This window comes from Pezoporus occidentalis, unplaced genomic scaffold, assembly GCF_034315485.1.
Source record: "Pezoporus occidentalis ecotype Australia unplaced genomic scaffold, CSIRO_AGI_Poc_V1 ctg263, whole genome shotgun sequence".
NCBI lineage: Eukaryota > Metazoa > Chordata > Aves > Psittaciformes > Psittacidae > Pezoporus > Pezoporus occidentalis.
In genome coordinates, this window is record NW_026914534.1 from 1427264 (window position 1) to 1453410 (window position 26147).

General features: G+C 50.0%; 1 protein-coding gene across 2 annotated transcripts; it reads right to left on the reverse strand.

The window, feature by feature from the left end:
- Positions 1 to 626: 626 nt before the first annotated feature.
- Positions 627 to 25770, reverse strand: SREBF2 (sterol regulatory element binding transcription factor 2). Of its 2 annotated transcripts, none has more exons than XM_062624190.1 (19): positions 25552 to 25770; positions 21034 to 21429; positions 20009 to 20190; positions 18693 to 18833; positions 16733 to 16954; positions 15507 to 15621; positions 15141 to 15322; positions 14201 to 14393; positions 13024 to 13205; positions 12086 to 12359; positions 10964 to 11133; positions 10580 to 10748; positions 9938 to 10058; positions 8291 to 8400; positions 7044 to 7176; positions 6349 to 6517; positions 5034 to 5219; positions 4028 to 4139; positions 627 to 3384 (listed from the first exon to the last, which is right to left on the reverse strand). In XM_062624190.1, the coding sequence occupies exons 1-19, from the start codon at positions 25631 to 25633 to the stop codon at positions 3164 to 3166; spliced, it is 3360 nt and encodes a 1119-aa protein (XP_062480174.1). In that variant the 5' UTR covers positions 25634 to 25770; the 3' UTR covers positions 627 to 3163. The 2 variants fall into 2 exon arrangements, with proteins under 2 accessions (XP_062480174.1, XP_062480175.1); XM_062624191.1 differs by having other exon boundaries at positions 21037 to 21429; positions 25552 to 25769.
- Positions 25771 to 26147: the final 377 nt, after the last annotated feature.

Here is a 26147-nt window from a genome sequence, read left to right on the forward strand (position 1 = left end):
CTCCACCTTGTCAATAAATACTACATTAAACTGTATGGCCTTGGTATGGATTGGCTGGGGTACTCCATGCTGCTCCCAAAACCCAGCTCCTTCGGGTGCAAAGCCTGCTCCCAGCCATGGAACACCCCCAGATGGAGGAAGTGGTGGGAACAGTGCTTCCAGAGCCAACTGAACAACCCTTTGAGCAGCTACGTGAAAACCAAACAGCTCTTCTCTGCCTGAAGCTTAATGGTTCTGACAGTTTTACCAGGGGGAGCAGAGAACCAGAGATGGAGTAAAAGGACATTGTTCCAAGCAAGGTCAGGTAAAAGCTCTCCACGAATGTAGATGCTGCCAAAATTGCAGGCTTCTGGCCCAGCTCTGCCTCACTTGGCCCGGCTCAAGCCATCAGCCCCTTGGGTTGCTTCCAAAGGAGCACAGAGACACTACACTTGCTCCACCAAGGGGCGTTTTTCATTGCGAGCCATACAGCTCCATTGCCCAGGTTATTCAGACAGAGGAGTGACAGCTTCCTGGGGCACTTGCATGACTGAATGTCTCTGAAGGGTGGTTCAAGCTCACGGATGCTTGAGAGCAGCTGCTGGGCAGGATGAAGAGGGTTATAAAGAAAAAGGGCAGGCAGAAGGTGGTGGTAACGTTCACCTTTATTAGGTACCAGATGCTCAGGAGCCCTGGCACAGGGTTTTCAGACAGCAGATATATTCCTTGGGGAACCTCCCCACCACCAGCTGCATCTCGTATCACAAATCATCCCTACTCCAACCTCCATGTGGATAAATAGATTTTCTTCACACAATCCATAAAACAATTTTCTCCCACCCACAAACAAAAAAAGAAGTTACAGTATATACACACACACACACGTATAAAAAAAGGTGTAGGATCAGACAGGCAGCAAAACTGATGAACAGCATAGAAAAAACAGGGCAAAGACCCCTGGTCCTGGAGGGTAGAGAAGAACCAGCAGTGCTGGTTCCCTCTGTGAATCATGCCCCACAGCCTCCCAGCCCCACCGGTACTCCTTGCAGCCCAGATCACAGTCCACTCTTAGTGACAAGTGAAGCCTCAGCATCCTGGTTTTCCTGAAGCTTTACTTCCCCCCACTTTACTAAAGCACAAAACTTCCCCCGTGTTGCACCCAGACCCAGGGAAATAACTTGGAGGTTGCCCCAGGTAAGGAGTTTCTCTGGTTTAGGAAAAAACAACCACCAGGAAGACACTGTGAGAGACACTTAGAAGGATGCGATCCACCCCCCAAAATAGATCACCAGTAAGCTAGGAAACTCAGGAATGGGCAATCAAGACCCACCCAAACTGATCAAAGACACCCAAGAGCAACCTTCTTTCCCTTTAAAGGGATGAGCTCCCATCCAGCTGCAGACACTGGGAAGCAAGGGATGCCCCAGCCTGTCAGTAGGGTGAGGAGCACAGGCTCCTGGCCATTGCAGCAGGGTGTCCACCAGATATTATTCCCAAAATAAAGTGGGGGATGGAGGGAAGCATCTTCTGGTCCCCAAAACAAAAGCATCTTTTGTTTGCAGCTATAGCCCAGGGTCACTGAGAAAGGGCTTTGCTGGGAAACAAGTTTCTCCTGGATGCAGCTTCCACCTTGTTGAAGCCAAGCAGCTCCAGGACCACCGTCACTTGTGTTCAATGCTGCAGCACACAAAATCCCCAGCCCAGATGCCAAAAGACCCTGTGCAAGTGAGACAAGTCCCCGTCTCTTTCCCCTCAATTTGGAAGGAACTCAAGCTCTCACACCTGTCTGCAAAATCTGGATGCACACAGAAGCTTCTTGCCCCAGTCTGATTCTGCAGGGGTCAGGCTGCACAGGCCTGACTGGGACAGCATTGGACTGGGCTGCTGCCCATATCCAAGTGCTTCTAGATGCTGACACAGAGCACAGACCAGCTACTGCAGGGAGAAACAGGGATGCCCACCTGCCAAAGACTGGTTTCCACATTTGCACACACAAGAGTGTGTTCACTTCTTTGGAGAGATGCAACAGGAAAGGCAGGGAAGAAGGCGGCAAACCGTTTCCTCCCTGTCGCCAGTCTGCCTCCCCCTCTTGGAAAGTCACAGGTGATTCATCACCTATAAGTCAAAGTGCTCTGAACAGTCATGGTAACAGAGCTGGGAGACTCATCCCTGGAACCACTGCCTCCGAGTCCCTGCTGGAGCTCCAGAGCTGCTGAGCAGCTGGAGAAGGGAAGGAGAAACATCTGAACACAAGCTCTGGGGCTGGGAGCTGAGTAAAATTAAAACTCTGTTCCTAAAAACTGCTTCTGCATGAACAAAAAGGCACCAGAGCAGCACCCACCCTTCACACCGAGTGCAGGGCGCTGCACATCCACCTCTGCTGCCACCCAGCACTAGACGACCCAGGGTGCCCCAGCCTTCTAGAGGGCTCTGCTTGTAGAGCTGCCACAAACCCAGTCCCCTGCCAAAAAACAGAGGCAGCTGTCAGAGGAAGGAGATGCATGAAGTGGAGAGGAAGGGAAATCTGCTGCATCGCTCCCTATGTTTTTGTAAAGCCACAAACACTCCTATAAAAAACCTGTATAAAAACCGTAGGTAAATTTGCTGGGCAGTACTGGCCCCAAGCAACACTCCCGGAGCACCTCTGTAAACTGGGTCTAGGGGGCTTCAGTTTCCTCACATACAGCTCAAGGAAAGCTGGTGCCTTCCCCCCATCTCTTGGGAACAGCCCCAGACCTCAGCAACCGCAGGGGGCAAGGCCTGAGCAGACTCTCTGCCTTCCCCAAAGGTTACCACAGAGGTGTTTGGGAAGGGAACGAGATGCCCCTGAGAACAGACACGGGATGTGCCACTTCTCTATGCTTTGGGTGTGCGGGCTTCTCCCCCCAGCAGGGATGGGGGCTCCAGGCTGGGGCAGCACTTCCCAACAGCCCCAGGCACAGTTGCAAAAAACCTCAACTGAACGAGATTCCTGCACCAGTGCCTGAGAACAAGCAAGGGGGCTAATAAAGCTAAACCTGGGGCAATTAAAAAAGCAGAACAAAACCAAAACCCTCCCTCTCCCACCCCATCACGACCCCACCAGCACAGCCCTAACCTCACACTTTAGTTTTTTACAAGCTCCAGAAGGGCAGTCCAGGCTGATGGTCAACCAGGCTCTGCACAAGGCAGCTCCATGCCGGCATTAGGAGGCAGCGATGGCCGTGCCCCCACTCAGCTTGACGATCATCTGCTGGCAGTCATTGCAGGAGCGCTTGTCCCCCACCTTCTCCAGGGTGCGGGCAGCCTCAGCCAGCAGGACCGCTCGCTGGCCCGGCGAGGAGAGGAAGGAGAGGGGAAGGTGGCGGCAGGCCAGCAGGATGGCTGTGGCTCGCTCCCTTTGGCCTGGCAGGGTGTCCAGTTCACCTACAGGCAATGAGGAGAAAGTGAAGGGTGAAGCTACCACCTGCACGATAAACCCCACCGTGTGGGCCCTTGAGTGGCACCACTGAGCACAAGCATCTCTGGCTGGCATCATCGGCTGTGCCTAGAGTGGGGGGCACCCTGCAGCAGACCCCCAGGCAGCTCCTTTAGGCTAGCAGATGAGAACAGTCTGAGCTGGACTGGCAATCCTGTCTTTTACAGAGATGGGCCCTTTCACTTCACTTCCCAGGGCTCAATCCCAGCACCAGCACACACATCTGCCCATTTTCTTAAACACCCAGGGCATTTTACCACCACTACCACGTCTCTTGGCTCTCCCCTTTAGGATTCCTGGCTTCTGCCTTTGCACTGACCTCCCCAAACTCCAGACTGCCAAGTTTCAGGCACGTGTGGCTGAACAAAGACAAGTGTTTTCAAGCCTGTTCATTGACACCACCAGCTCAGGTCTGGCAGCTCACATTAACCAGCTCACAGAGATCAAGGCAGAAGAATTACCGTGAGCCATAGGGTGATGGGAGATCATTATCCTGATCCTCAGACACAGAGAAGAGGCTGCAGGTTGCTGCTATGCCCCCCTTACCTTGCCCAAGCACTGCCCCCTCCCAGTGGGGCCCCTGTGGCTGACCTTGCTTGCTGCTCTGGGGCGTGCGTCGCCTCAAGCTGTGCTCCAGCAGCTGGTGGGTGCGGGTAGGGCTGGCACCTGCCATCAGGCGCACGGTGGCCTCATGGAGGAAGACCTGGAAGTGGAAGGAAAGGTGGGATGGAGGGTGAGAGGTGAGCTGGGACAGGGGTGATGCTGCTGCTGAGCGTGTGTCATCCCTCTCCCATTGCATTTCCAGAGCGGAGCACTGATGCCTTGCCAACAGCAGAGACCCATTTCCACACTCCTCCCTCATCTTCCCACCTGTCTCTGGGGAATTTGCAGGTCAGGGCAACCGTGAGAGAGGAAAAAAGCTTTTGACACATAACAGCAAGTGGCCTGGAAAGGGAGAGGCACAAGAGCAGGAACAGGGTGGAAAAATGGGACTGCAAACCCTGGCACTGTGGCCTAGGTGGGCATCTCACCCAGGCTGCTAGTGCAGCACTCCAATAACGGTATCAAACGTTGAAATCCAGAATCTGGACAACACCAGCACAACTCTGTTGTCCTATTATACGACATTTCCTCTACAGAGGCTTAAAACTAGACAAAGAAGAACATAAGCAGGGGAAAAAACCCAGGGAAGTGCCAGGGTACAGCTAAGGGGGTACAGCTAAGCTCTACAGGTGCAGAAGGCATCTCATCCCCCCTGGCTACCTGCAGAGCCAACATGGCCAAGTGTGCCTCCCACTCGCACTAGAGGGCCTGACCTGGCCTGAAGCCCCATTACAGGACAGAATGCTATGGTATTTGCTTGGCAGTACAGACGTGATTGTTTTCTAGGCAGAAACTAAGGCAGACATCTCCCGACATGCACCAGACTCCCATGGGAACCTCCCTCATCACCCACCAAGTATGGAGGCTGCCGGTGGCAGACCGTCCCACCCCAAGCATCCAAACCAACCAAGCCCACATACACCCTACACTGTGAGGGGCCACGGCTTCCCCTGGGAAGGAGTACAGCTAAGCACGCAGGGGAGGCAAGCATCACCTTGCGATAGGCAGGTCGGAAGCCGTGGGCCAGCTTGCGCAGGCTGCCGAGGTCACGCTGGAAGCCCGTCAGCTCGGGGGCCGAGGCGTGGTAGGTCTCACCCAGGGCCTGGCTGGCATTCGCCTGCTTCTGCCACAGGCTGGTGCGGAGAGAGAGCAGCAAGTCACAGGCCAGCAGCTGGATCATCTGCAAGAGCCGGGCGCCCGGGCACACATGCTTATTAACACATCCCATCAGGGGAGTAACAGGCCTTGTGCTACACAGCTGCAGACACAGCACCTCCTGCCCTCCCAGGGGCCCTCCCAGCCACATCATCCCCACCGCGATGCACCCTGGGGAGCAGGGCTCTGCCTTCTGCCCAAGCGGCATCTCTGGAGCCCGACATTGAGAGGTCCAGCCTAAGCAGCAAGCACGAAGCTGTGCCCAAGGAGGTCCAACACCTCCGCAAGGCTGACCTCGACCCAAAAGGATATTGCACCAGCAATGCCCCGGCCTTCTGCAAAGGCTTTCCTGCCCAAACAGTGATACTAACTAGGGTAAAGTGTAAAGACAGCCTTGCTACCTGCAGAAGAATAAATAGGCAGTCTTGACACAGCTCGTATCCCTTTTCCCCATCTGCTGCTGCCCCCTAGCATCGCCTGCTGTCCTAGTTGCTCTTAGGGGACCCTACCCACACTGCAGAAGCAGAGTGCCTCTGTACTGCACTGCAGAAACATTGCACAGTTACTGCCACAACATGCAATGCAACTACAATGCACTACAGCTGCCACCCAGGAGGGACGGAAGGAACCAGAACTGTGTCCCACATGCCATGAAGGGAAGATCCACTTTTAGGTAATCCTGGAAAGAAGAGAAATAAGCCCCACACAAATAGCACAGTGCCAGTTTTCCGGTAAAGGGTTCAAACACTCACGAGTGCTGCCTGGGACAGCAGACTCAACATAATGAGGTCCTGCTTTACAGGTGTCAGAAACTTCATTTACAGAATGGAGATGGATGATTTCCATGGGCCAAACTTGATATGGTCAAAGCATCAGAAAGGGGTGACAGCTACTGGCAGGAGATGAGCAAGAGCTCAGCTATCTGAGACCATGACCAGGAAACAATGTTTTACCCGCAGCTCTGCTCCTCTGTACAGCAGAGGCAGAAAGAGGTAAATGCCCTTTGCAAGGAAAGGTAAGAAGTTTTCTCTCTATTCCCAGGAGACACAGGATGAATGGTGAATATTGATACAACAGAGAAATTATATACCCCCAGCAAGATCAACCTTACAACCAAGGCAAACCATGTGCTATCTCAGGCTTGTAACTCTTACATTGTTGAGGACTGCGCTGGAGATGCTGCTGCTCATGTTGAGGCTGTTCCATAAGTGACTGCTGGCCCTCTCGCAGTGACCCAGGGAGCTCTGCTGTCCATCTGCTTTCCCAGACAGTGAGGCCTGCATGGCTTTACATACGTAGAAGGTGGCTTTCACCAGGGCATTCCTGGAAAAGAAAGAGAGTGCTGATTTCAAGCAGTACCACGTCAGGCTGCCACAGGGCAGCTCAAGGAGCTGAGCTCAAGCAGTAACCAGCATCAGCTTTCACCCTCCCATCTTCAAGAGCAGAGATATCATTTCGTAGACAGGAAAGAAAGATAGGAATTGTTTCTCTTACAGAAACACAGACTACACAGAGAGATGGAAGCAAACTGGCAAAGGGGCTTTAGTGCAAAAGAACCAAGAAGGTGACACCAGCCTTTCCATCAGTGCGTCAGCTCTATTTGATTTTGGAAGGTGGCAGGCTGTGCAGTTAGAACAAAGCCAAAAGACATCCCTAAAGAAGCGATTCTGACACTTCCAGTCCACAGCTCTGATATCAGCCTGCATGCCTTGAACTGCTGAGCACATCTGCATGAGAGGCATGCAGCTCCAGAGCACAGGTAGGGGCAGCCCCACAGGACAAGCATTAGGGGAAGAGCCACCCCATTTAGAAGGCACAGGAGCCTGGAAGTCGCTTGAGGCTTACGCACTCGGACATCTCCAGGGACTTCGGCATGCGCTCCACTTCGGCGAAGTGCGACCTCACGGCTGCATCGTCCCCTCTGAGCCAACCAATTGCCATCGCCACCGCTGCTGACCACCATCTGCACACCACGTCAGGGCCTGCGGAACACAATCTGGAGCTGTAGCCTCGGAGGGGCACCTGGCTCCTTCCACTGAGATCGATGCTAATGAGCCCAAACGGATCCCACAGGAATGCAGCCATCCAGCTCAATGCTGGAATGTACTGCAGGAACACGAGGGAACTTGACAGCAGGCAAACACCCTACGCTAACTGCAAGCAGTTCTGGCTGCCGAGTTTGTACCTTGTCAGCAAGGACTTAACCTGTCTACTAGTCTAGAAACCTGTCGGCTCCCTTCCCAACAAGAATCTCCACTCACCACCCCAAAATAACAGCTCCACTCATATTTACTGTGCCTTGGCACTAATCACCATCAAGCCATTAAATCAGGTTTCCGATATAACTTCCTCCATTATTTCACACCCCCTGCAAAACCTCCCGAAGTTTACCTAGGCCCAAAGGACATTGGCTCTGCTACTGTGACCTGCTTTTAAATTTCATTAAAATATTTGCACAAAAATAGATTTCCCTTTATACAGAAAAAAAAAAAAATTAGAAAAATAAATGTCTAGTTTTTCTTGTATTTCTGCTCTACACATTATAGGTACAGCACTTTTCATGTGTCTCCAAGGCTCCATCAGCATCCCAGTGAGCTGCCAGGTGCTGCCTGTACCAATACTAAGCAAGACAAATACTACAGGAGCCTGCTACCAGCCAAGCCCAGATGAGCGCATGGCTCAGAGGAGTCTACATATCTCGCCACACCAAAATGCAAGTGCCTCCTAAAATATGCCCAGAACTTGCCTACAGCCAGGGCTGCAGGACAGCTGCTGTGAAATTGAGGTCAACCTGTATTGTGTCCAATAGGTCATTAAGTGGAAAAATCCCAATGGCAACAGTGCTGTGCTTGTCTATAAGCTACACCCTTCCTCCCACTTTGCACTGCCAGAAGCAAGCCCTCAGGTAAGGGCTCAGGGTGCAGCTTGAACATGCAATCCCATACCACACTGTGGTGTGCTGCTGCTCAGCAATCAAATCTCACTCCAAGGGCTGCCCTTCTCCCTGCATGGAGTTTGAGAGGTGGTGGGGGGAGAGAGGACAGGTATCAGCAATAGTTCCTGCAGCTGGGACAGCTTCGGTTCTGCCAGACTTACCCAAGGCAGACTTGAGCACAGAAGTGCTGGCAAAGGGTGGAGCTCCACTTCCCATTGAGTCCAAGAAAGAGTTGAGCAGTTTCAAGTATTCCATGGCACTGGAGAACTCACTGAAACAAGAAGCAAGGTGGACCTTCACTATGCTGTCACACAAGGGATACCAGGGCCTAAAAGCACTTCTTAGCAGTCACAAGGCATTTTTAAACTGTGCTGACCCCTTAAAGCAGCAGAAAGTTCAAGCCCTATAGGAAACACAACACTGCTGGACTGAAGAGACCACCCTGAGAATGGAAGTGCACAGGCCGATGCTCAAGGAGGAGCAGCCTCACACCTCCCCATGCAAGGGGACCGGCACAGAACTAGAGTCAACTCCAGAAACCTCATCTCAGCCTCAGAGATGCTGCACATGTTACAAGTTGATTACAGGCTCCTTTTCAATCACTGCCTCTAAAAGTGGCTGAACTACTCTTCTGCAAGGGGTTATTTGCATATATGCAAATACATATGAACACAAGTGACAACGCATTCACAGTGCTGGTCAGAAAAAGCAGCACACGCAGCAATGATCTAATTTCCTGGGACATGCTACAGAGGAAGATGTTGATGTCCTACCCCTAAAGGGGGGCAAAAAAGCTTGCTGTATTACTAAAGCTAGTCCTTCCCAAGAGGAAACACGACTCCCACAAGCATATTGCAAATCCACCCCACTTATACAAACTCTGCTACTTTATCTCATCATCAACAGGAGCATCTGATCACAAGCATTTGTACTGTACAATTAGACTGAACCGCTGTTCATTCTCGACAACGATGCTAGGCATGAGATTGAAAACAAAAGGAAGTTAAATAAGATAAGCGTGCAGTATTTTCCCTACAGAGGGAAATGATGGGTTATCTTCCCATTTGAGGCTTTTACCCACACTTTCTGGGGACAGGAGCCTTACAGAGCTTCCCATATATTTGCATAGTGTTTGTTTGGCACCAGTATATCTGGGTATCAGCTAGAAGCAGGGTTGAATTACTGGCAAAGTCTGGGGCTCCATGTCCTGTGGAGTCTAGGAAAAAGGTGGTTCTGTACAAAAAGCTGCTTCAATTCCCACCTATCAGCCCCTTTCATTCGATCACAGAGCTTAGAGGCAATGATAATTTCGGCCAACATCATCACTTGCAACTCACCAGTTTGATTTTTCACTGCTGGTAAATGTGGCTCTTCAGCTAGGAGAATGCTCATGCGTAAGACAGTGAGGTGGGGGGGGCGGGCGGGGAGGGTCACTCCCTGACACACTAGACCTTCATGCTTTTACAGCCCTGCACATTTGTTCTGCTGGTATGTGCACCCTAAGTTTAGCACTCCTGAACATAAAACTTTGTCACAGCAGAGAAGGCGCCATTCTTCCAGATCAGGAATCGATCAGGACTGTGTCAGCTGACACCAGAAATCCTTACTACACACAGGTTCACCTCTGACTTTGGATGTTTCAATACAAAGAGGCAGAGTTCACTCTTGTAACAAGCTGTGGTGGCCAGACTTCCATTGTCATTTCAAGTCTTTAATAGGGACTAAGCACTCAGTTTGCCCCAGAGCACTCAGACAGGGGTCGTGAGCTCTGCCCAGAGCCTGCAACTGTGATCAGCATGTAAACTTACCATGGCTCCTCCTCCTCTTGTTCCACTATCTCTTTCCTAGCCTGAGGCTTCACAAGAGAATCCACCGCTCGCTCCAGCAGGTTCTCACAAAATGCCTGATGAACTTGTGCAATAGGATCCGCTAGAGATGAAATAAAAACCAAACCACTTCACTTGCATACAGCCACAGCCACCCTTCAATACAACTGAAAAGAAGAATTAAAATATGGGAGCAAGAAGAGCAAGTAGAGGGAAATACTTGAGGAATTAATGCAGTGATTTCTAAAGACTAAGTTTTCAGGGCCTTTTTAACCCTTTAATCCATTTACAAAGCTGCAGCCTTTGGCCAAATATCCCTCTAGCACTTCTGCCATATGACACTGCTCACCCCAAAGTCACCCCCCAGACATTCACAGCCACATTCAGGTTGCATTCCAGCATATAAAGGCACAAGCATAATGACACAGCGCTGTATCCAAAGGGGGAAAGCCAGGTCCTGCAGGCTGAAGACGCATCTCTCAGCTCCACAGCCCCTCTTGCCTGTCAAGTCCACATACAAGAGCATGCTCTCAAACAAGACACCCTCTTTTGCCCCAGAGGTGGAGAGATAACCAGGGTCAAAGTGCTACGAGGCCAAGTACTCGGGACACAAGCGGCCCTCACCAGGGTTCCTCTGGGTGCAGTACAGGCTCTCCTTTGCAGCCGACTTGACCGTCCAGCTCCGCTCCACAAAAAACTTCTGTCCCAACGGGTGGCACAACCAACGCAACGAGTCAGGAATGGCACTCCGCTCCGAGCTGCACAGGCTCTGAGCCTGGCTTAGAAAGTAGCTCTGGGGAAAGGAGAGGCTAAGGTTGAGAACAGCACCCAGGGAAAGAGACACACCACCGGGGACAAAGGTCATATCACAATTACAGCTTGTATCATAATTGCAGACCATACTGTGATTATTGTGCTGACAGTTGCCCTGAGCTACAGCAATGCCAGTCCACAGGCCTTCCCAGAGCTCTGCTTGGAGGTGTGATGGAAGAGGAGACCACAACTCACCGCTAGGAAGCCCAGCTTGCCCCCACAGCGGGTCTTCAAGCCAACCGCGGCTGTCAGGTGGATTTCTGCCATTGTGCTGGGTGGGATCTTCTCTTCTGCGCACTCAGCCAGATTCACAGCACACAGGGCCATGTGCAAGCCTGAGTAAGCTGAGCTGGAGGGAAGTTTACCTGCACCCGGAGGGAAAGGAAAAGTGTTAATTCTTAGTGAAGTGCTGACAGCTGCTAAATACTGCCATGATGTGCAGGGCTACTGTCCTAGAGAGACAAGAAGGACCTGTTGACATGAGAAATTTACAACCACATACGCCTACTCTGTAGTCAGGCAACGGAACAACCATAACCGAGTCTTTCCTCCACAGATACCAAGGCTGGTATCTACCGTGAGAAAGCCTTGTACAGCTAAACCAGTTAGGATAAAATCATCAGTAATACCTGTCTTGCTATCTATCACTAGCTTAAAACTAAACTCCTTTGCAGTCCCCATCTGTACCTACACAGGTAATATTAAGGATGACTTCTTATCCCTGGTGGCATAGCTACAATTCACACAGCATTAGGCAGAAGAAGTTTAGCGTGGATTTCTGATGTGCTTGGAGCCTATTAACATTGCAAATTGGTTTGCCAAGGAAACAGCAAAAACAGCCGTTCAAAGCAACATTCAAGCACTTCCTTAGTACATGTGCACACGGATTTTCAAAGCTTATCAACACCAAATGGCACTCTGCACAGCTTCGGAAATTTAAGTTCTTCCAGCAATTAACCTCAGCCCCTACTTCCATATAACGTTCCCAACTGATACAGATGAAACAAGCCCGTAACAGCAGCAAAAAAGTGACTGGACTCTATTAACCATTGCTTGGGAAAAACTCAGCCATTTGTGCAGACTAGGAAACACCCAACTCGAGACACTGCTGTTCTCTGGCCCTTCTTACAGAGCTCTCTCATTGCTTAAACCTGCTGTACTCTAGGAAGTGGCTCCTGAAATTTGTCAGGCTAATTTCCAACAGCAGCCCTCCTGGAGAAGGGAGGCCGCAGTGCTTTCCCTGTATCCTCTAGGATCAGCTCTGAACCTCCTCATAGGGCAAAATGAGGACAGCAGATCCTTCACCTCTGCTCCTACCTGTTATGTGAAGCTGATGGAGCTTGTGATACGCTAGAGCCGCATCCCGAGCACTGGTCTTGGCCTCGTCCTCGAAGCCTGCAGCGGCCTCCCTTGCCCGCCACTGATGAGAAGTCCTCTTTAGCAGCCACCGCACCAGTGCCAGCTTCTGCAGGCTGTAACGGATGACGTTCCAGGACAGACTGCAGGCCAAGTCCAGGCGGGAAGCCGGCAGTGCTCGGCCAAGTACCGACAGGCAAGTCTGCAGGTTTGACGCAGCTGCAGCAAAATCCCCCTGCAAATAACATGAGAAAGGGTTCAACAACGAAAGCACCATCACAGAGACACTCCTGGGCACTGAGAACATGACACGCTGATGTGCAAACTACGACAACATCTTTAGGTGAGGGTAAAGATGAAGGCAACTTACACCAGCTTCAAATCTGGCCTTACACATATCTTTCCACACACAGATCTGATCCTGCACTGTCCAAGAGACACATCAGCACTAGGTGACAGGAGCTTCCTGCCTTCTCAAACAATTTGAAGTTCCCCCACACCAAAAGCCAAATGTTGCCTCAACAATGGGGAGAACTTGTAAAAGGCTGGAGAACAGCAGGCAGACAGAGCAGACAGCAAAAGCCAGATTCTGGACAAAACCCAAGACCTTGCTGTGGAGACAGCTACAAGATGCAGCAGCAAGGGACAAGGACAAAAATTAGGAGCCTCTTCCAATACTGACATCCAGCCCTGCTATCTTAGGCTGAGGGAAGTCTAAGGTGCTAGGTTATCTTGAAACCACTCAAGACAACCTAGCAACAACTAATCTGAAATCAGACAGGACAATCCACTCAAATACCACACTCTTGCAAATGCCAAGCCACTGTCTCACTAGGCAACATTTATCCAAGCCCCCTCCTAGAGGATGCACTTGATGCAAAACGACAAGTCAGCTTTACCCGTGCCAAATCCAGGTCTGCCTGCTTGCGATGCCTCCAGAAGGTGACCGATGACCGGGAGTGCAGCCGGGTCACTGGCTCTCCATGCACGAGTAGCTTTATGAACACGCTCAGTACAATCACCCCGTTCACAAGCCACAGGATCAGCGTGGGCATCATCCATCCGAACCAGCCACCCACATCTGCAATGGACATCCCAAACAAGGAGAGGTAAGAGTTAATCTGGACACTAAAAGCCCAGCAACAGAAGACCCAGAAGGATGTCTTGCTATGCTTGCCACAGGTGGTATCAACTTTTGCAAAGGCTGCAGTTTAATCAGGAAACATCTATATCTAGAGCTCTTCATCCAAACTCCAAGCCACAACATTCCCAGCCAAATAAAAGTAGTGATTTTTACACACCAAGATTATAAAAAAAGAAAACCAACAAAAAAATCCACAAACCAAACTGAATCAGTGCTCAGTTCTCCTAGAGTACCTTGTATTCTGATTTTTCTATTAAATACACCCATCTGTACACATTACTTCAGTTTCATTTTCTGATCCTAATTAAGGAAGCATATTTACCAGTCAAAGAAATGACAGCATGCCTGCAGAATCCCCTGCCTTCTCCCTAAGCTGCTGTACGCCAAACTATGAATATTATGGAACAAGTGTGTTGAACAAGACAGTTGCAAGACCCCGTAAGAACACTGTTTCTGAAGTAATTCTTCACCTATTACTTTCTTATTAAGATACAAAAATCAGTTACCTTAAAAACAAATATAAAGTGAACATGCATCAGGGACTGGTGAGCACAGGAGCAAGCTCCTTACTCTGAACTACTTTTCTAGGGTCTACCCTGAGAGCCCAAGCTGCTGGGCTACAAGTGGGTACTCCCCCTCCCTCACCACGTATGGCTGGCTCTGTGCAATAACAACGCTGAATGTGGATGTAAACTGGAACCAGGTCCAAGCACTCTCACTGGCTCTCCTCCCATACCCAGCCCTGCACTACCCCTCCCAACCATCAAACAAAGGTGTACAACTCCCTGAGCACACAAACCCATCCCACTGAACCACACCAAAAGTCCACCTCGCAACCTGCAGCTGTCACTGCAGATGACAGCTTTTAGGTCTTTAGGGAGACCATGTAAGCCCGGCCACTTCCTGTGGTCCAGACTATCCAGGTTCCTTACCTGACTCAACGGTCAGCACGGTCCTGCTGGAGCCATGCCGCACCAGGCTGTCAGACTCTGGGGCTCCTCGGGCGTCCAGCAGGGATGTCAGGGGATTGAAGGAAAGGCAAAGGAATGTGAGAGCACAGAGGAGTATGCGAGAGCGATCCACCATACCAAGGGCCACAGGAGGAGAGTCAGGCTCATCTTTAACCTTCAAAGGAGTCAAAAAAAGGAGAAAAAACCTGCTTATTTTACAGAACAAAAAATACTTATGCCAAGGGAGGAGTAGGGAAAAAGGAGAACCAAAACACATTTTAAAATTTGCTTTTCAGATCAAGATCAGCAAGAACTCCAGTAAAGCCTTCCCTAGCTTAGTAAGATAAGACTGAAGTATTTGAGTGCCTTCACCTTCCTTCTGCTCCCAGTTATTTAAGTTACCATTAACTGGATCCCTGGGTTAGGCTAGGATTAACCTTTACTGCCTTTACTTCTATGATACCCACAAAGCTAACCTTCAGCCAAAGACAGCTAACAGCTTTGTTACTGTGGCTACTTAAGAGTATCATTAACCACAGCTGATGTCATCGTCCATTTCCAAGTTCTCCTGCTTATCACTGGACATACATATATACATCCCTGGAAAACCATGGTCTCTTCAGGTCATGAACATGCACTGTAAGTCCACAGAGACTCTACAGGGGCTGAAGGCCAAGTACAGATCTTCTAGCAGCTAAGGTATGGCTCAGATAATACAGCTCAGGAAGTAGTCTCAATCATTTAAGAACAGATAAAACACACCAATGCACCTCTTCGTCCTTACAAGGGATCTCTGTCCCCTACAGATCTGCTTCCCAGATGTCTGCTGGTTCTACTCCTGAGAATCAGGAGAATTTAAACTCTGGCCCTCACATATTCCTGAAGTACATGCCTTGAATTTGACAGCTGAAGTCAGGAATACCTTTGCATCATCAAGGAGTGGACTTCCTGGCTCTGAATCAATGGAATAGGGAGAGAATCCAGCCTGTGATCCTGAGTCCGAGGCTGGAGGAGACATCAGCAGCACATTCTGATTGAAGTCATCCATCTTCAGATCCACATCGTTGTCAACCAGGCTGCTTAGGTCAATGCCCTTCAACAGCTCTGCAAAAATCAGAGTGCATTATGTACATGTTTCTTGATCCCACATCCTGCCAGCATCACTCAGACTGGACACCAAACACCAGTCATCATCAATACAACCTCTGTCAAGGATAAGAAACTGCAAGAGGCATCCTAACATTTATGCTGTGTCCCCTCCCCCTGCTGCAGAGCCTCCACAACTTACTGTTTTTTTGGTTAGCCAGCTTCAGAACCATGTTCTCCTGCCTCAGCTTATGGTTGGCCTGCTGTAGGTATTTAATGTAATCAATGGCTTTTCTCAGGACTCCAGACTTGTGCATCTGCAAGGAATTAAGACGTAGAAGGTGGTTTACATAGACAGCATCAAAGGGTCACTCCTGCCTTGTAGGGATACCACAGCTCTTTGTATCATGTGCTGATGGAGAGAAAAAGCGTGTAAAGGACCCCTCGGCAACTGTAAAGAAACTAATGGCAGGGCACATTCTGCAGCCAAGGCAACAGACAGATCTTACAAAGAAAGTGCAATAGAAACAGATTAACATCCAAATTACAACAGAGCTCACATCTAGGTTTCAGCCAGGAGTCCTTCGAAAGCACCACAGTTTTGAAATGAAGTGGCTCTTCTAGGATGGAACAAGCTGCTGTCCCTTAACCATCATTCACTGTTTAATTCTGAGATAAGTGGCTCTCTCCTTGCCTCACTCCCTTGACCATCCCCATGAAATTACTTGCTTCCAGCAGCAGCAGACAGGTTAGCTTGTAAACACAAGCCCAAAGTACTAGGAAGCCATTGCACACTACCAGTGATTTTAAAACATAAGCTTCCAATTCCACCCAGCAATAGGAGGTGACTTCACTAGCGCAAGCATGTGCGCGGAGACCATGCAAAGTATCAACAACACTACTCCCTGCTCTGCCAGCATGAGGTAACGTGAATGGAGCAACCCTGAACACATTGTGTGAGGAAGTTTCTAATATCTGAGCAAATAGTTTTTACTACTCAATATCTAAAGGAAATATATTGGAAAACTCTGTAAACCCTCATCTCTACTGGAGTTATATGGAAAAGGAAACTTAAGCAAGCTCTGGTCTGGCAGAGTTATCAAAACATCCACCTGGATACTCTACGTAGAGGGCCTATGTAAGTTAGGTCTAACAAAAGAACCAACACATAATGTAGCTCATTTTCAAGAAACAGCACCACTAGCACAATAAAGTAAGCATTTTACAGGTGAATACCTTCCTGAATACCATTATCAAGCTTTCCATCACACAGGTGACTGATAGCAAGGATAAGACACCAGTCTTATCCCAGTACATGTGTGCATACTACTAAGTCACATGTACCCAACAGCTTCACTTAGTAGAGCAACGAGCACCCCAAGACAAAGAATTTATGACACTAGATTTGCTCTTACTCCACATCTTTACCTTGGCATCTGTGCCCATGACAAGGTCCTTCAGCTCAATGATCTTGTCATTTATGGATGACCGGTAACGCTTTTCAATGATGTTGTGAGTTGTTCTCCTCTCTCCTTCTTTAGGTGGTTCTGGTTGCTTGACACCCCCAGGGACTTGCTTGATAGGCACCTTTTCTTGTCCCACCATCACTGGCATTGTGGTCAAAATGGTCCCATTGCTTCCAACGAGGGTCTACAGAGACCATATGTAACAAGTGTCACAAACAGTTGACCAAATTAGATAAGGTTTACGATGGTAAAAGAAAAAAGAAAGTAAATGAAAAAAAAAAAAATCAGGGGAAGTTTCTAAAGCTCAGAAAAGAAGAGATAGGCCAGTTTCATGCCATCCACCTCAGCTGGCATGAGCACTGGCACAGCAACACAGGAAAAGTCTGCCACTCTGCCTCCCATACTGGTCATTGTGGAGCAAAAACATCGCTTGCTCTCCAAGAGCATCAACACTCTGTTCCTCCACTAAACAGAGAAATGAACCACGGCTCCTTGTTGTTCCTACAATCCTTACACCTCAAGTGTCCAAATCCACCTCTTCAGTGGACAAATAAAGTCATCGAATCAGCAACAGGCAATGCTACTTCCAGACTGGTAAAGGCAGTGTTAGAAAGGACATGACTATGGAAAAAAATCCTTGGCTTGGGCATTGCAGTTGCTCAATTCAATTAAATGGACAAAAAAAGATCCATAACTTATAAAAAGGTCTTAAGATGAGGAACTAAGACAGCGAGTGATACACACTGGCGTGAAAAGCTCAAACACGGACATCTAGACGTAGGATAAACCATCTACACCAAACTAAAGCAGTATGTACTCTGTGATAGAAGATGACAAATCTCACCAAAACAGTTGCACAGAGCAGCTTCTAGCACATTTGTAGAAAAGAAAGTTTAAACTGCTTGATCCAGCAAAACGAGACTGAGGTGGTTACACATGTTCTCTGAAGTACATCAAGGATCAGGGAAGTGGTACTTCTGTCAAGAGGCAGACTAACAAAAGTGAGGATAAACTAGCCATGAGCAACTGCACGAGTAATTCCGACACTGAGTCTTCTAATTGGGATACTGGAAATTAATTCAGTTTCATTTCAAGCTGGAACTTGACAAATAAGTGAATGTAAATCCTCCACCTTTCCTTGGCTAATTTCCACCAAATTTCAATGTGTTCAAAATGCTTTAGAGATTCTATATCGGACAGACACAATCACAAAAGCCTCATCTTTGTATGAAAGTCACCTAAAAGCAATCAGGTTAATTGAAGATTTCAGCCTGGCTGTGAACAAGTACATACGAAGCCTACCACGCTATACAAAAGTCAAAACTTAAGTCTAGACGTGCCATTTTATCTCCCCCAGTAAATATTTTACCAGAGGTATGTTAGAACGTACAAGACTGTAATAAATGTGTCATTGGGGGCACAAGTTTCTCAGAGTTGATAAGAAGTGGAGGCCATGAAGCACAGCTGCTATCTCCAATGATTACACTGAGTCCTCACTGCAAATGCCCTCTGAAGAGCAGCTTAATCAGTTATCAGATCCAACATACTGCTATTAGACACTACTGAGGGGTAAAGAACATTCCACAGGTATTCGGAGTGAGTTAGCTTTCAGTTTCCAGTATCTTCCAGAGGTTAAATACTGGATGGAATTTTTAGGTCATGTTTCTCTCCTTGTAATACCAGAAAAAGGTAAACAGAAACATGCCCTTGGTCTTTGCTTACTGGCCATGGGAGGCTGCCAAGAAAGTACAATCTGTGTGCTTAGCCTTGGCAGAAACAGGGTATTACTTGCTCTGGACGTGTCTAGAGCAGCCCTCAAAACCCCTCCCATTTGCGCCACTGCAGAATACTAATGCCCAGGTCTCCTCACTGAGTTAAGAGGAAAGCAGGTCAGTGAGGAAGGGAGAACATCCATATGGTACCTGCAGAGCTGTGGTCTGAATGGGAGCAGTGAGTGCTGTCAGCGCTGGGTTCTGTACTGCAGCCATAACAGGATTACCATCCGCTTTCAAGGTTGTCAAGACAAGAGAGTCCGTTTTTATGATCTGAGGTTGGACCAGAACCTAGGTTGAAAAGAGTCAGAGGTGAAGGTGAGAGCAGGTATGTATTTCCCTGCTGATCTCAGTAGCCAGAAGTAAGTGATGACAGAGCTGTAACTCATCAGTGGATAGAGCAGGGTGAGTATTTCTTTCACCTGCATCACCTGGATGGTTTTTGTCAGACCCTCATGCAAACTCTGACCATGAGACACTCTGAACACTGCTGGAGGGAGGGGGAGCAGAGGAAGCACCAGGACATTGGTTTTCAAACCAATCACCAGAAGTAAACACATATGAAAAAAAAACACAAAAGAGCTGATGGAAAAGCTTCCTTCCCCTCTCCAATTACACCTATAACTAGCTGTCTGTATTAACTGGTTGAGTACGCAGAGCCTAACATGGCTAGGACACATTTACTTAGGCAAATACCTGTAGTAGCTTTCGCCCCTCCAATGTCACTGAAAGAATTCGTACCATGAAAATCAAGTGGGCCCACACCAACTGCAAGTTATTTTGCCCTAATAGAGCTTGCTCTTATTTTTTCAAATACCTTGTTGACTCTTACATATGGAGAACAGTGCAGATGACACAATTGAGCCAGAGCAACTCTGGCATACGGAGAGAGTCCCCTAGCCATAAACATTTTTATCCAGTACAAAGACACACGAGTGAAAAAGTCTTCCGTATGTCTTAAAACAAAATCACATGACACTGTAGCAGCTAAAAGATCAAAGAAACTGCAGCAGAAGAATTGGAAGAAAACATTCCGGTATCAGCCAGCCCTTATAAGACACTGCAGATGTGGTGGACTTGCAAAGAAGTAGGCAAAAGTCAAAGAAAGCTTGTTCAAGTAAGGTTTCCAATCTGGTTTGGCAGCACCAAGTTACAGAAATATTTCAGACCAAGTTTAGTCATGCATGTGATTCAGTGAAAATGGTTTCTGAACGTGGCCCACTACTTGGAAGTCACACCATAGCTCGTAACAGGGACTCTCACACACGACTTGAAGCAAGATGCATCTGGAACACAGACTGGTTAAAAATACCTCTCACACATAAAAATGCTTGTGCAAAAGCAAGGATGAGGACCGCCAGCTCTACAAGCTTCACCACCTTTTCCCTGGCAAGCCATGGGACCAGACACGCAAAAGCAATTCCTTCTGCTGCCGGATCCCTGCCTCACTCTGTATTTTCACTTACTGGAACTTGCTGGACCTGTGGTGCAGCAACCGTCTGGACTGTGGCTGGCGTTAACGTCTGGATGGTGCCGTTGGCAGCTTGCGTTAGCACTCGCTGGGCCTGCACAGTCTGCACTTGCTGCTGGATGGTAACTGGCTGGACCTGGGAGGATGTCACCAGGCTCTGGACTTGAGGCTGAAGAACTGGAAGGCAGAACAGAGATGTCAGAAATAGACCAGAGACACAGGTCTCTGTTACGGAGCCTGCGAACACTCCCAGCTTCACTCCTCTTCTTCCCAGAGCTTCTCAGTAGGCAGCATTCATCTAACACATCCCACACGTTGGGAAGCTTCCAGCTCCTTTGGTGCCTCCTGCAAGAGGAGGCTGCACCTAGAATAGAAGCTTCCCAGGAGTCACAGAGGATCAGCTAAGAGAAAACATAGTCAAAAACCTCTGCTCTGCTAGCACAGGACTCATGACTTCAGTGACATTATGCAGTACATCCAACCAGCACTTGCCCGTTCCCACTCATCTTGGTGGTCCCTAGGATTCTACTCATCATGTAAAGAATCAATACCTAATGAAAAGGATCAAGACAACCGGCATTCACAAAGGAAGCTCAGGTCATCATTAAAGGTCCTTACAAGTGCCTCTGTTCAATGCAAGTACTACACTTGAGAATTCAGTAGTTTAAACATGCCTTCATTCTGGACTGCCACATGGGACAGGCTGGAGCTTCAGGACTGGATCTGCCTGCAGCACCCATCAATGGGAGGGCAGCGTTGCCAACAACCATATTTTAGCCATATTTTTCTCAAGCCTCCCAAGAATCATAAGAGAGAAGGCCACAACAGAGGAGAGCACCAAGAAGACAACTACTGCAAGAGACTACACAAAAGATCCCATTTATGACAGCTGCTCATGCTCCCCCAACTCCAAAGCCAAGTAGGCAGGAAGAGGGACACCCCCCGGGCAGCATCACACGGATCATCATGCTTGTCATGGAGGTTGAAGACTGACATTGTTATTGTGAGCACCCCAACCACTACCTTGGAAACTGGTGGCTGCGTTCTGGTAGATCACGGGCTGCTGGATAATCCTGGTCTGGGGAGCAGAGCTGAAGGTCGGTGCAATCATCACAGCCTGCTGCTGGAGCTGGGGCTGGGGCTGGGGCTGGAGCGGGGGCCGGGGCTGCAGGAGTGGGGCTGAGCGCGAAGGGGCCGGAGGTGTCGCCTGTGCCACTTTGGCAGGCAGGCTCTGGAGCTGGGGGGACGCAGGGGACGGCGGGAAGGGCTGGAGCTGCACTTGGCTGTAGGGCCGCTGCAGCTGCGGCTCCAGGGTCCCACCGTTGCTGCTGCTGCCGCCCTGGAAGGTGCCACACAAGTGATCCGAGAACAGATCTGGGAAGTCCCCTGCCTGGTTACTGACGAACTGCAGCATCTCTGTAAAACAGAAGGAAACGCGTTCAGCGCTGGTTTACTGCCCGCACGCTTTGACACCCACCACTACATCAGGACTTGGATGATGGCGTGCTTGAACAGAAGGGAGCTCTGGGTCTTTCAAAACCTCCAGAGAACATACCACACCAACTGAACACCTCCACACAGAAACCGAGGGGTGGCCAGCATCCACCTGCCTCTCACTGTTCAGAGCAAAGGGCAGGACCCTCCTCCACCACCTTCCCAGACTACAAGATCCAAGCACAGACTAGAACTTCTCCATCTCCAACATACTGAAAATGCTACTCTCATTCCACCACTGCTCCAGTCTAACCCTTGCAGAAGGAAGAAACCAAGCACCTTTGTAAATCCAGCACTAACCTTTCTCCCACTCAGCTTTTGGGGTGCCTTCCAGCCCCCTAACCTTCCTGCCCCAATGAGTATCTGGAAAATGAAGAAATGGAACAAGAATTCACCTTAACTTTGTTTTTACTTTCAAGCATACCAGAAACTGGAGAAAACACACTAAAGGAAACACCACCTTATGGAAGTGTTGAAAGAAGGAGAAATCCACACAAGTGTTTAAACAACCAGAATAACCTTCGGTGTTGTTTTTTTGCCTATTTACCCCTGCCCGCAACCACTGCACAGCAGTTTATCTCCATCCCACCTTCTCCAGGACTTATTCAGCCCACATTGAGAGGGTGCTACCACAACACTACAGCTCTCCCCCCACAGGAAAAGAAATGCACAACCAAGAGATCATTGTTCATAAGTGAAGCTTCTTTTTCTCTCCATCTAATCCAATGTAATCCAATTACGTACCTAATCTACCTGAATGCTTCCCCCGTTCTGTGTGGGAGGTAGCACGAGGAGTCAGACATCCATCCCCACCCCAGGATCTGCCCAGGCTGCACTGGCTCCACCACTGTTCTCTGAAAGCCATGTTTGTTTTTCTTCTGGAAGTAGGAAAAAAAGGGAGGGGACCCACAAACGTAACAGAGGGTTTATAACTAAATCATGAATCTGGGTTTAGAAGCTAGAAAATAGCTTTGTGGTTTATAGGAAAAAATACAGCAGAGGGTTCCTTAGACCAGGAGCTCTCTCATCCACAAACCTGAAAGATGCCACTGCTGTGGTTTATGAAGGGGGTTTGGAGAAGCAAACTCTCCACTGTTTCCGTGGACATCGTCCCAGCAATAAGAGAGCTATTCATCTGCTACTCCGAAATGCCACCCACATGCTATACAGTCAATTTGCCTGATGCTCCTGAAGCAAAGCAAAGGGATTGTCCTCCAAGCTTCCTGCTATCTCAATGAATGTTTCACCATGTTGCTTTATCTCCATGATACTACTCCCCTTCCAACAGCAATCTTTCCACACCCTCAGAGATGACCACTGCTCTAAGAACTCAGGTCTGTTGCATGGAGAAGCTTGGGAGGGGATGTGTCCTCCTGACCTATTTATAACCCAACGCTAAGCAGGGATGCAGCTCCCCAGCATGGAGCAGCAGCCGCCCTCAGGGACCAGCTGGACCAAAACTCTGTCTCCACTTTTAACTAGAGAAATGAGAGATTTTAGGTTTTTTTTTTAATGCAGCACCTCAGTAAACTTCCAAAAACCCTACTGGGGCAAGGAGAGCTGTTTAATGCTCCTGCGTAACACCTAGGTGGATACTAAGAGCTTTTCACCCCCCAACCGACTGTAGCTAAGACCATCCCAAACAACCCTCAACACAATAAACTTGATATTCCCAACTATGTACTTCTCCAGACCTTCATTTGATGGCACTGCTATTTCACTACCAGACAGCACTACCCCAAGTGGGGACAGGACACAATTTTCTCTGGAAAAGTAAATTCCAGTGTAAGAGCCAAATTTCAAGTACTGTGTTTTAAAGAACATCATGTTCAATACAGACTGAATATCTTAGTAAAAGAAACTACTCTTGCTGTCATGAGTTAAATCACATCTTTATCAGACTTCACTTTGACTAAGTGCAACATGTCTAATGATTAATCTTAAAGAATTAGACTGCCAGAGGATCCAACCCACCTCTTTTAAAGTGCCCAAGAGCTTTCCTAGTAGCAGCACAAGAAAAATCAAAAGTGAGAGAAACAGCAACACCCAAAATCCAAATCTCTGCCTTTCTTTAAAACACCTTTGCCTACACAGAGAACAGGGAGAGTGTCTCTTCTGGAGAACAACTGTCGGTGGTAAACCCATCACTGCCATATCATCCACACCCTCTGTGTTGAAGGGGTCTTGGCCCCTAACACAGCGAGATGTCACTGCAGGAAACTACCCCAGCCCAGACCAAGGCTAAAAGGTGTCCATAAGGTATTGTGAAACCAAACCCACCGAGCACTTTCACTGCCCAGTGGCCAAAATATCTGGCAGAGAGGCAAGTGCTGGGCTTTAGCTGCCTCTCCTAGGCAGTGGCTCAGCTCTCCTGCACATGGGTTGCTCTTCCTCATGCTCCTGGAGACGTGGCGCTTTGAGAATGGAAAGCAGTGGAGATCCCAACCTAGACAAACAACTCATCCACCCTGAACCAAGACATGCTTCATACCAACCACCAGCTCAGGCCTCGCTCTCCAGCACTGCCCTGCCAGTGGCTGGTGGGGGAGCTTGTGCCGGGGCAGGAGGTAGAGCCAGCTCAGCACCAGGAACCCCCAATCAGCCTCATGCCCCATCCTGGAGCAGCATCCTGGTGAACACCGACACCCCAGAGCAGTTGGTGCATCCACCCAGTCAGCGTCACTCCTCCTCCACTGCCAAGCATGAAAATCAGGCAGCGAGGGTCCCTCAGCCTGGAGGGGAGAGGAACACCAAGACCTGCCAACAAGACAACCTGAAACCAAATCAAAGCCCTCGCAAAGTTTCAAACCTTGAGATGGATCCATGACAAATGGAGCGTAAAAAAAAAAGCCCCCAAAAAGCAGGATTGCCATATACCGCCCCCCAGGAACATCCACCCTGGGAGCCGGGGAGGAGGGAGGGCGAAGCTCCTTTTCCTCAGTTACTCATCGCTCTGAATCACACCTCCCCGGGCACACCGTGGCTCCACGTTCATCAGAACTCTGTTTCCATATGGATCCCGAGAAGTCATTACTTGGTGCTTTAACCACAGCAAACACCACCTCTCGTTAGCACCAACTGTAAGAGTGATATAACTAAGCGCCTTATGTTCTCACAAGGGACTCTCCTTTTACATGTGATACATTAAAAGCAGGAGGGTACACATTTTGCCCCCCTCCACAGTGCAGATCAATCACAACTAGAAATTCAAAAGCACTGCTTCAGTTTTACCTCCCAGCTGCTAAATAAGAATGCTTTGGCCATCGGCTCCCCAAAGCTGAGCTCTCTTTGGGATTACAGCCGAGCAGGGCAGCGGAATGGAGCCAGGTCCCCATCTCCAGCAGACAGCTCATCGAGAAATTACATTTGTAATGGGTTTTCTTTTCAGGAGCTGTTTGGGAAACTCCTGGCGAGGCGCTGCACGGGAGCGTTTCACTTTCCTGCGCTTCAGTGGAAACCACAGCGAGCCTGAGCTCTGCCATCGACGGGTGAAGTTTTGGGATAAAAATAAGGAAATTGGGGGGGGGGAGGTGAAATTTAAGCAGTTACACCTGTTTCGGTGAAGGGGGATAAGGGTCGGCCTCCCACAGGCACGAGTGGCAGCACAGCTCCGGCCATCGTGCAGCACCGAGGACACACGGGGGGGCCCTGGGCAGCACTGTTTGCCCCCCGGGAGGGACCCCCCCGGCGTGGCCCAGGCCCCTGGGAGCGGCTGTGAGGCGATGCCGGGTGGGAACCGTCACCGGCCGCCCGTGCCACGCGGGGAGACACGCGTGCCATTCGCCAGGCTAGCGTTGCCCGGCGGGACACCCCACGCGTGCTGGGACCGCGACCCGAGCAGCGGGACCACAGTGGGGCGACCACCCCGCTCCCCACCGGGGCGGAAGGGGGACACGACACGGAGAGAGATCCACGCACTTATCCAACCTCCCCGTGCGGAACCAGCACCCCGGGCCCGGGGAGAAATTCGGCAGCAACGCCCCCACCACGCCGCTCGCTCGCTCGCTCCCTCCCCTTCCTTCCTTCCCTTCCCGCGGCGCTCACCGTCGATGTCGCCCAGGGTGAGCTCGTCGCCCAGCTCGGTCAGGCTGTCCATGCTCTCCACGCCCAGCTCGCCGCCCTCCATGGCGCTGGGCCCCGCCGCGGCCCGGCGCTCCGGCGCATGAACCCCGCCGCAGGCGCTCAAGCGGAGGCTGCCGGTGCGCGCCGCCAACCCCGCGCCATCTTCGGCCGCCCCGACAGCGCAGAGGCTCCGCCCCCCGCCACGCCCCCCGCGGTTTGTTGTCAATGAGACCAGGTCGGCACCGGCCAATCCGCGGCCGCTGCGGCGCGTGGTGTGATGGTGCGTCAGCGATCAGCAGCTTGCGATTAGCATGCGGTGCTCCGCCCCCTCATTGGAATATTCATGAGGGGGGAGTGACAAAGGCGGGAAGTCGCACGCTGCGGGCACCCGTGGAGCGGGCCCGGAGTTGCGGTCTCGCTTCTGCCTGCGGGACACCCGTCGGGGCACGGATCCCATTCCCCGGCTTGGAGGGGATGAAGGCGGCGGTGATGGGGATCGCGCCCCGCTGGCACCTCCTTCCCTCAGCAGCTACTCACGGACCCCCGTCTCCTGGGGGGCCTGACCCGCCGCCCTCCGG